Here is a 10,456-nt window from a genome sequence, read left to right on the forward strand (position 1 = left end):
AAAGTAATTATTTAATCTGATACAAACTTATTAATGGATATCTAATTATGTACAAAATGTTACAACTGCATCCACCATAGTTGTTTTTTGTTGGCATACATCCAGCTCTTATGAAATGTTAACCTTCCCTTGGGAAAATGTAAAGCTAGGAGCATTTTATTATCCAAAGCTCTGCGGGGTTTTTGTCTCGTAGTTATGTGGATCATCTGACTGGAGGAGTCAAAAGAGCTCAACAGCACCTCCCTGTGGAGAACAGCTGGACACATCCACACAATTCAGGCTAAATTACTCCTTGTGCAGGATAGAGCAGCACCAGGAAGTCAATTCTAAAAAGTCTTGGTCAAGTTAGAAATTCTTCATCAGTTTGCTGCTTCTAAAAAGTTTTTTTTTTTTTTTTTTTTATGAGTGAGCTATTAGTTACCTAATTTACTATTTGACCAAAATCTTTTTAGTTAGGGACATAGTATATTAAAATCGATTTACTATATTATTTTTATATTAATTAAGTCTTTGAGTTCAAGTTAAGACATATTGTATGGAGAACCAAAGTGTTCAATATTAAACAAATATGAATACTTGTGAATAAATATGAACAAATTATAAAGTTTTTATCAAATATCACAATATTTTTGACCAAATACCTCGATATTGATAGTGCAACGATATTGTAGGGTTAACTTTTTGTGCTTTCACGCAATATTTACACAATGAGATTTTGATAAGTAATCATTAATAATGTGGATATAATGAGGCAAATAATAGAACAACTAGAACAGTCAGGTAAATTCAGAAAATGACAATTTTACTCTAATGCAGCCTTTAAAACCAGGAAAAACAACACTTATAATACGGAGTCTCATATCACGATATTGATATATTGTCCATCCCTAAATATAACCGTGATATGAGCTGATCAGTCTATTAATCGATTAGTTTGGCAACAGAAACTGTTTTGATGATTGTGTAATTGTTTAAGATACTAAACACATTTACTGGTTCAAGCTTCTCAAATGTGAGGATTTTCTTTTCTTTTCCTTGTTGTGATAGATAACTGAATTAAATTAGATTTTGGGTTATTTAATGGACAAAACAAGTAATTTGATGCCATCACCTTGGGCTTATGAAATTTTTCACATTACAGACCAAATGATTTATCGATAATGAAAATAATCATAGATTGCCTAAAATAATAATCTGATACATTATAAAATCCCACCTTAATATTAGAATAGGTTAATTTTATGCTGCTTCTTTTTTCAATGACAGTTTACTGCAGGTTTTTATTTATTTTTTTAATCCAGCAGGTTTTGTTTCAATAAAAACACCCCGCAATAACCTGTCATTGTGAAAAAGACGAGCCAAGCAAGGAATATTCAAAACGAGGAAGGGTCATGACATCATCATGACCCTACTCTAATTTTGCAAGTACAGGTTTTCTGTCGAATAGTGTTTCCCTCTAACGAAACCCTATGCCTAAACCTGAACCATTATCCCTAACCACCGGTGCTATCATTTTAACAAAAGGGAAACACTATTCGACGGGGGAACAGACTTCGACTTAACACCTGTAACAGCTATAAAAAGGTGCAGAATTGTAGAGGCATATAACATTTTGCAATTAACTCAACCTGACAATAATAGGAAACATAGTAAGAGCTGGCTAATGGTAGCCCTCCTGAATATTATTAATTATCATTAAAAAGTTTGATGGTTTGTTAGTTACTGATAACAAAGATGCTCCATTACATGAAAAATACTACACCATTAGCACCAATGTGAAATCAGTGACGTAATGACCCCATCTCCTTGGGGCTAAGCAATCTAACAGGTTCCGAACGGGGCGGGGCAGGCATGTGTTCTGGGCGGTCATGCCCAGAACACATGCTGCATGCATGATGGTGTATTACAATAAAAATGACTAGTGGACATTGTAGCTCAGATTCTCGCTTTATTGGTCAACTTGATGAAAGACTACAAAACGAATTCACAAAAAATCTCTTTCAAGTAATCAAATCTGTACAAACCTAAACTGTATGGGGTTTTTACAGCTCTGGCTCATATGAATCTGAAGAGTCATATGTGTGTGTATGTGTGTGTATGCGTGTGTGTGTGGGTGTGGGTAAGCATGTGCTTGCTCACTCTGAGACAAGGTGACGTGTTCCTTCCTGTTCAAGGAAACCGAGGCGCCACACTCAGATAGGCAAGAAAGCACATGCACGCACGCACACACAGGCACACACCTGTGTTTGAGATTTTACAGTACAGAGGACAGGGAAAACAAAATACTTCCCCCCTCCACAAGTACACACACGCCACCTGCTGGCAGGGGTTCGCTGCTAAATTCATCATGTCAGCAATCTCCCTCTGTCTCCCAAACCCTGCTTTTTCAGTCAAAATGACTGTACAGACAGACACTGTGGTTTTAACCTTTCCACGGGAGGAGTGGTAAGAGAGAGGGGAAAGTATAAATCTCTAATACTCTCACACAAAATGTACACGTGCACACATGATTTTTAATGCTCACCGGCAGACGAGACGCGTTTGTCATCTGCGCACGCACGCACTCACTCAGACAATTCGTAACATTAAATGTTTTAAGAAGTACAGATAAAAAAGGAAAAAAGCCCTGGGTATAGGTTTGATTTCTGGCTGTTTGGTGAAAGAAAGGAGAAGAGAGGTAGAGAGGGCAGGAGGGATGGGTTGGAGGTCGAGGGCAAACTACTGCTGTCATTTCTTAGCTTTCCTTGGGGGAGTGACTGGGCGGCCAGAGCCCATGCCCCCTCCACCACCATAGAACAGCTTCTTGTCTGCAGGTTTGAGAATCTGTAAAAAGCCAAAGATGATATTAAAAATAAGCACAATTCAAACAACAAAAACATTGAAAATTTTGATTTGTAGGATGTGTTTATTAGAATCTAAACGTTCTAAGTGGCCTCGTTGGTCTCTTGCTTACCTGGAATGAGCACATGAGGGTCTCATCTACGCTCATCATGGCTCCGGCATTGTCGAACTCTCCGCAGTAGTTTGGGGCTGAGAACAGCGTCACCAGCTGCCTCTTTGCAAAGAACTCATATCCGTCCTCGACCACCTGAAACCAGATTAACGTCAGGTTGACAAGTTGCAAGGAAGGAGTGAGAGTAATTTCAAATATTTGCTTCTCACCTGTATATAATAAATCAGGCACAAAAACAGAACCACATTGTAATTCATTTACAGTATTATACCAACAAAATGGTTTATACATCATAAATACATTGCTCTCACTTGAACTGCCTACCTGGTTATCAGTAAAACTGGGCTGAAATCCAACTGTGCTGAAGTGGTCATGGGGCTATCCAAGTACTTCAGCAGTTCCACCTCACTTTTCTTCAAATACTCACTAACAGCTGGACATGCTTGTTTGATAAAAGTGCTAGCCTTGCGTTGACTACAAAAGCAGTTTATGTAAGGAGGAGGAAAGATTCACAACACAAAAATATTGTCCTTAACAGTACTAGGGGTAAAACTGCTCTCATCATGGTTTCTGTAAAACTGCTCCAAGCACATTGAGATGCTATCCTATAACAAGATACTCGAGTTCCACATCCACATTCATTCATCTATACTGCCTTTCATTCCTACATCTTAACTTCAAGATCAAGGTCGTGCACTGACCTGATGGGCCCGACAAATAAGGTCCATGTCGTGTTTGTGGAGGAACTTGGTGACCACGTCGGCGCCAAAGGTGAAGGAGACCCCGCGGTCGTTCTCACCCCAGCCCAGCACATCCTTGTCCGGGTCGGCCCACAGCAGGTCGCAGAGGAGGCCCTGGTCAGGCACATCAGTGGGGCGCATGACCCTTCGGACCTGCTCCATAGACTGGAGGTCTGGGGACAGGCCTGGAGAAGTGAACATTAGAGCAGTTAAATATTAGACATATTATGATTAGGTAAGTCTAGGTTTGGTTTTACTACTCGTTTTCAGGTTTAAAATTCACCAGAGACAGAAAATATCATTACAAATATTATCTTGATATCAATATCGCAACAAAAATACGGAAAATGTATCCAAAAATCACACATAAAATTAGTTTTCTCAAATAATAATGATCAGACCAGCAATCAACCTCACAGGCCTTTTAATAACAAGAATTACATTATTTACTTTTACTGTGATGTTTGTTTGCATCATTAATGTTTGGAAACAAACACAGAAGGAAATAAGGGATGTACATTCATTTTTAGAGCTGAAACAATCGGTCGATCAACAGAAAATTTATAGCCAACCATTTTAATAATCGCTTGAGTCACTTTTAAGCTAAAACACCAAATATTCCCTATTTACAGCTTCTAAAATGTTAAGATTTGCTGCGGTTTTGTTGACTTATCGGATTGTGAACTGACTGAACTGGTTTTGGAATGATGGCCAGACTAAACAAGACATCTGAAGTTGTCACCTTGGCTTCTGGGAAACTGATGTTTCAGTATTTTATGGACTAAACTGTTAACCGAACATATAATCAGCAGATTAATCAACAATAAAAATAATCCTAAATTGTAGCCCTACATTATGATCTGCTAGGAATTAAAAAAAAAAAGCTTAAACTTTGAGTTGTGTATGTATACTTAACATTTATATGATCAAAACATTATGGATTGGGGCTTGACCTTTAACTGCAGTGTGCTCAACAGATGAAAAACTCTTGCAAACATACAATATCCTTTCTGTGTGTTTTGTGTTATGTAACTTAACATGTTCCAAGAGGGAGATGGTGTTTGCCCTCATGATTATCAGTGCCTGTTTGCATATTTTGTGTAGTCGGTCTCGCAGACACTGTGACTAGCTGTCGGCGTCACATTGTCTGAACCCTTAGGCGCATTTTATCATGCTATTTTCTGTATTAAACACAAAAATAAATAACAGATGTGTTCCTTTCATTCTTTTTTAATCAAATGTGCTTGTTTATTCTTTAATCAGCCCTGTCCGTCTTACAGGTTTTTTTTAATTGTCAAGAGCTCTTTGTTCTTTTAATTTTGCTTCTTTCTGTGCTGGGCATTTTGTGAGTGATTGAACTAACTAATTAACCACTAACCACTAATTGTATTAGACAGAGAGCACTGCCTATGATAAATTTTTACACATTTAGTCCAGCAATGTTTAAGTTGTAACCTGTATATCAAAACTACTTTTTACTTATTAGCAATACTGTAGGTATGATTAGAAATAAGAAATAAAAAGTGCTTTACAACCATGACTGCTGAACAGGGCAAGGATACATAGAAATATACTCTAACAAGAAATTATGATCCAACACAGTCCTGCAGGCCTTAGACCACTGTGTTGATAGTAACAACAGTGCAGAGGCCAGTTTGTGTGTGTGCGCTTTGGATAGAAGCCAAATGAACTGTTTGATGAGGATACCTCCATGGCAACAGAAGATCTTCTCATCAACAATGGCTGCGACAGGCAAACAGTTGAAGCAGTCAGTGAAGGTCTTCCACAGCTTAATGTTGTATCGCCTCTTACCTGTGGGAGGGAACCACAATTACTTGATCACAATCTAATCTTGAGACCAATAAACAGCTGCACCTATTGCATCACGTTAGAAACACAACATGTTCCATAAACCTGTCTCTGTGAGTAGCAGAGAAAGGTATGTGATTAATCATTGCTCATACTGCCTTATCATGTTCCTCAGCCCGAAACCTGGCGTACCGAGAGGTATCTGCGGTGTGGCTTTTGTTACTTCACTTTTTTGTCTACTCTTTACAATACTTTCTCTTTTTCTCTGTTACAACAGTTGAACATTTGAAAAATCAAGATGAACAAAATGACTGTATTACCTAGACTAGACAAAAGGCTTGGGCATACATTTTTAGCACACCGCTGGCAGCTGTAGATAATACTGATAAGATTAATGTCTGCTTGTATCTGTATGCATACCACATGACTTACACTCATCGTAGAAGCCATATATTCTGTTAATGGAGGCGCACTCGTGGTTTCCTCTCAGCAGAAAGAAGTTTTCTGGGTATTTGATCTTGTATGCCAGCAACAGGCAAATGGTCTCCAAGGACTGCTTGCCTCTGTCTACATAGTCCCCCAGGAACAGGTAGTTGCTCTCTGGTGGAAACCCGCCATATTCAAACAGCCTCAGCAGATCATAGTACTGCCCGTGAACATCACCTGGTGAGAGAAGCAGTTATTAGAGTGGAAAACAACAATGCTGGTCAAAGGTGTGATTATCATGTGGTGTGTAGGTGCGCAAAAAGGGTAAGGGACTATGATAGAGGTACAACAGCACTTGGCACCCTGCAAATTAACAACAACACATATTATTTTAAATCAACATTTTTTTTGTGATGATGGGACAACTAACTGAATGTGCAAGCTTGCATTTAATGTGAGGATGCTGGTGATTCTCATCACACTGCTCATGACACTTTTAGACTGTTCCTTTAAACTAGCATTCTTCATTAAGTGGCATCAGCAGTATGACACAGGAGGGCAACTCCAGGGAGACTTGAAGTGCAAAACAGCACTGCACTGGCAAGCCAGTTTTATCAGCTCATCCCTACAGTTCTGTAATTATGTGGCAAGGTCACAGCCAAGCACCACATAACGTGACTGTAAGCTTTCTCATAATAATCCAGCACTATAAGCTACAACAGCCGTCCAAGAGTGTTTGTAAATGCTATGTGACCACACTTGAGAATTCCCCCGACTCTTAAGAACACAACTAAGCCTCACCACAAATCTTGAGGGGCGCCTCAAGTTCGAGCAGGATTGGCTGGCTGAGGAAGATCTCCCGGGATTTGAGGCAGAGACCACGGATTTCATTCTCTGTCAGCTGAACATTTTTGCCAGGTCTGGAGCCTTTCACTGTGAGGGAAAAAACACAACAAGAGTGAGAAATAGCGCACTGGAAACAAAAGACCATAAACATAGCAGTTTATTATTCATACTCAGTTGTTATAAATTGAAATTATCCGTGAGATTTGGGATTTTATTCCTAAAAAAGGGAAAATACACCCTAAAATAGAATTCACATGTTCTGAGCAAAATGAGGCAGGCTGCCACAGAAAATTGGCAAATGGTTATATGTAGTGTGAAGGCTGTTTAGTATTCAACCATGGACTCTTTCCTCCATTATTCGAGAAATCATGATTATATAAAAGATGTTTGATTTAAAGATTGAAATGTGGAAGAAAAGGAAGGTTATTCTTAAGGGTGTAAGAAAATATATATATAAAAAAATTGAATATCGCGATATGTTTTGTGATACTGTATCGATTCTCAAAAACACTATTGATTTTTAATTAATAATTAACATGCAAAGATTAACTCAGTCAATACATTATTTCTTTTGCAAAGAGATGTGCCCTCTCAAATCAGTGCTATGATGTTAGATGTTAGAGGGACTGTGATAAATGCAAATGCAGATCCCACTGTTCTGATTTCATAAAAAACTGAACTTGTTTACTCTTTTTGCATATGGTGGTTTTTCCACTCATACTATGAGAGTTTTCCTAAAATTAGATTTCATAATATATCACCTTACTTACAGTATTGCTATATATTGACTTTTATACCATGATACCTATCTTATCGCCAGATTCTTGCCAATACAAAGCCCTAGTGATTCTGTAGATTGCACGTTTTTATATTGAGAATTTGAATGCTGCATCTACAACCAAAAGTCAAAAAATTAAAATGTATGATTGCTTAGTTTTTTAGCAGTAAAAAATGTCTTACTTAGATATGGGGCCCTTTTCTAAATAACATATCTTGAGCCCGCCCTACAAAGATAACTCGTTTGGATGTAAATATCAAGCAAAAAATACTTCAGGGCCTTTAATGGACTAACTAAAAGAATATCACCTGATGATATAAAGTAATACATTTAAAATATGGTCTAATTTCCATTTCGCAGTGTATTTATATTATGACCTTACTACCCAAAAGCATTTGACTAAGAAAAGTACATTTCGTCCAAGGATTCTTTAGTACGTTATGGAAGACTAATTTGCAAAAACATTGCTCTAGTTACACATCCTTTTTTAAGTCATAATTACACGTCAAAAACACCAATTCTCACCATGTCTAATGTGTGGATCTTTTCTCAGACAAAGTAAAACATTGTTTATTTGTTTTGCACAGTTTAAGACTATACAACATAACAAAAAAATAAATAAATGAATGATATACAGTGCAGGAAGAGGTAAAAAACCCACTGGGCTAATCTGAAATCTCCACCTATAGAGACAAGAGTAATATAAAGAAATAATATGAATACATAATAGTGATAACAAACAATTAGGACAAGATATCTATGATCTCAGCTGACTCTTCCTACACATCACTCTTCTAATTACTTAGCTATAGTTTCTCCTCTGTGTTATTTATTAGTATGATTTTGTAAAGCGTCCTTGGGTTTCTGAAAGGCGCTATATAAATCCAATTTATTATTATTATTATATATAATAACAACATTAACAATACAGTAAATATATATAAAAAAGACAAGTTTGTGTGTGTGTGTAGGTTGCGTGGAAGTGTATGGCAACATAAATATAAAATGTTTACTATGAATTGCCAGCAGAAACAATAGGTTAATATGCTGCGAGAAGGATACTACTGACCAACATCTAATAAGTAAAAAATAGTTTTGATATACAGGTTACAAATTAGACATTGCTGGATTAAATGTGTACAAATGTACAATAGGCAGTGCCTTCTGTCTAATACAATTAGTGGTTAATTAGTTAGTGCAATCACTCACAAAATGCTCAGCACAGAAAGAAGCAAAATAAAAGAACAAAGAGCTCTTATTTTAAATGTATTACTTTACATCATCAGGTGATATTCTTGTAGTTAGTCCATTGTGGCCCTGGAGTATTTTTTGCTTGATATTTACATCCAAACGAGTTATCTTTGTAGGGCGGGCTCAAGATATGTTATTTAGAAAATGCCCCATATCTAAGTAAGACATTTTTTTACTGCTAAAAAACTTAAGCATCATACATTTGAATTGTTTGACTTTTGGTTGTAGATGCAGCATTCAAATTCTCAATGTAAAAACGAGCAATCTACAGAGTCATTAGGGCAGTGTATTGGCAAGAATCAGGTGATAAGATAGGTATCATTGTATAGGGGTCAATATATAGCAATACTGTAAGTAAGGTGATATATTGTGAAATCTAATTTTAGAAGAATTCTCATAGTATGAGTGGAAAAAACACCATATGCAAAAAGACATGAGTAAACAAGTTCAGTTTTTTATGCAATCAGAACAGTGGGATCTGCATTTGCATTTATCACAGTCCCTGTAACATCTAACATCATAGCACTGATTTGAGAGGGCACATCTCTTTGCAAAAGAAATAATGTATTGACTGAGTTAATCTATTATTATTTTTTTACTTGATATTTACATCCAAACGAGTTATCTTTGTAGGGTGGGCTCAAGATATGTTATCAAGAAAATGCCCCATATCTAAGTAACACATGTTTTACTTATTATAACTGGCGGTCAATACAGCCTGTGTTTCTGTAGCAAGAAGAAATGAACTCTCTGGCTAAGCTAAAGTAGCATAGGTGGCTATCGTTGTCCAAGGCCTATTGAAGGAGGATGAGACACGCGTCATCGCTAAAAAAGGTATTACCCATGCGCAGTAGAAACTGGTCTGAAATTGAGCCAATCACAACGCAGGACCGCAGCTTCAGTCACACTGCGCATGCGCAATAACCTACATCACAAGACCAGTGTCCTATCCTCCTTTCCGTAGGTCTTGTCGTTGTCTAGCATTGGTTAGCTTAAAATGGCTACCTCGGGTGAATAAATATCGAGTCTTACCTTCCAGCAGACGTTGTATAATGGAGTCGATGTTCAGCTTATCGGCTTCGGCCATGCTATTCCTCTATTCTTGTCCGGTTTCTAATCACACCAACTGAATCAAACACTTTAGTAGTTGTTGCCTGGTTACCGAGTTGACTGTTAGCTCAACTAGTTTAGCGTTAATCGGCTAGCTTTAGCTAACCTTGGGGGCAGAATTTAGCAAACCACAAAATGAGAGGCTTTGCTGCTGAGTTGTTTTAGATGTTGATGGCTGAAATCCAACTTTAGTCAACTATTTTCCATTAGATAACCGAGTTAACTTGAAAGTTTGTCGTATTTTCTCGTTTCGACGGGTGTTTCTGCCGTAGCTGCGCTGCTAGCACCATGCCATCGACAAAAAACGGCTAGATGAGCTGTTAGGTTGAAGGGGAAAAAAAAGTGTTCCCGCGCTCCCATTGGTCAGTTTGTCAAATAGGGCGGTGCTTAAGGGGAGTTATACTTCTCTCTGATTGGCTGTTGTCAACGTCAATCAGCATTTTACTTATCTCAAACCCACAATGTACAAAAAGGACACTAATTCTCGCATATATCTCACTTCAGTTGGTCTTAAATTGAAGTTTTTTGACAAACGATGCGATA

The 10,456-nt window shown here is 37.6% G+C and overlaps 1 protein-coding gene across 1 annotated transcript; it reads right to left on the reverse strand.

Annotated features, from left to right (window-relative positions):
- Nucleotides 1-1,928: 1,928 nt before the first annotated feature.
- On the reverse strand, nucleotides 1,929-10,298 carry ppp1cab (protein phosphatase 1, catalytic subunit, alpha isozyme b). The gene is made up of 7 exons (XM_074620911.1): nucleotides 9,836-10,298; nucleotides 6,730-6,861; nucleotides 5,935-6,165; nucleotides 5,401-5,505; nucleotides 3,655-3,878; nucleotides 2,954-3,088; nucleotides 1,929-2,823 (listed from the first exon to the last, which is right to left on the reverse strand). The coding sequence occupies exons 1-7, from the start codon at nucleotides 9,888-9,890 to the stop codon at nucleotides 2,728-2,730; spliced, it is 978 nt and encodes a 325-aa protein (XP_074477012.1). The 5' UTR covers nucleotides 9,891-10,298; the 3' UTR covers nucleotides 1,929-2,727.
- Nucleotides 10,299-10,456: the final 158 nt, after the last annotated feature.

Source organism: Sebastes fasciatus, chromosome 20 (genome assembly GCF_043250625.1).
Source record: "Sebastes fasciatus isolate fSebFas1 chromosome 20, fSebFas1.pri, whole genome shotgun sequence".
NCBI classification, from domain to species: domain Eukaryota; kingdom Metazoa; phylum Chordata; class Actinopteri; order Perciformes; family Sebastidae; genus Sebastes; species Sebastes fasciatus.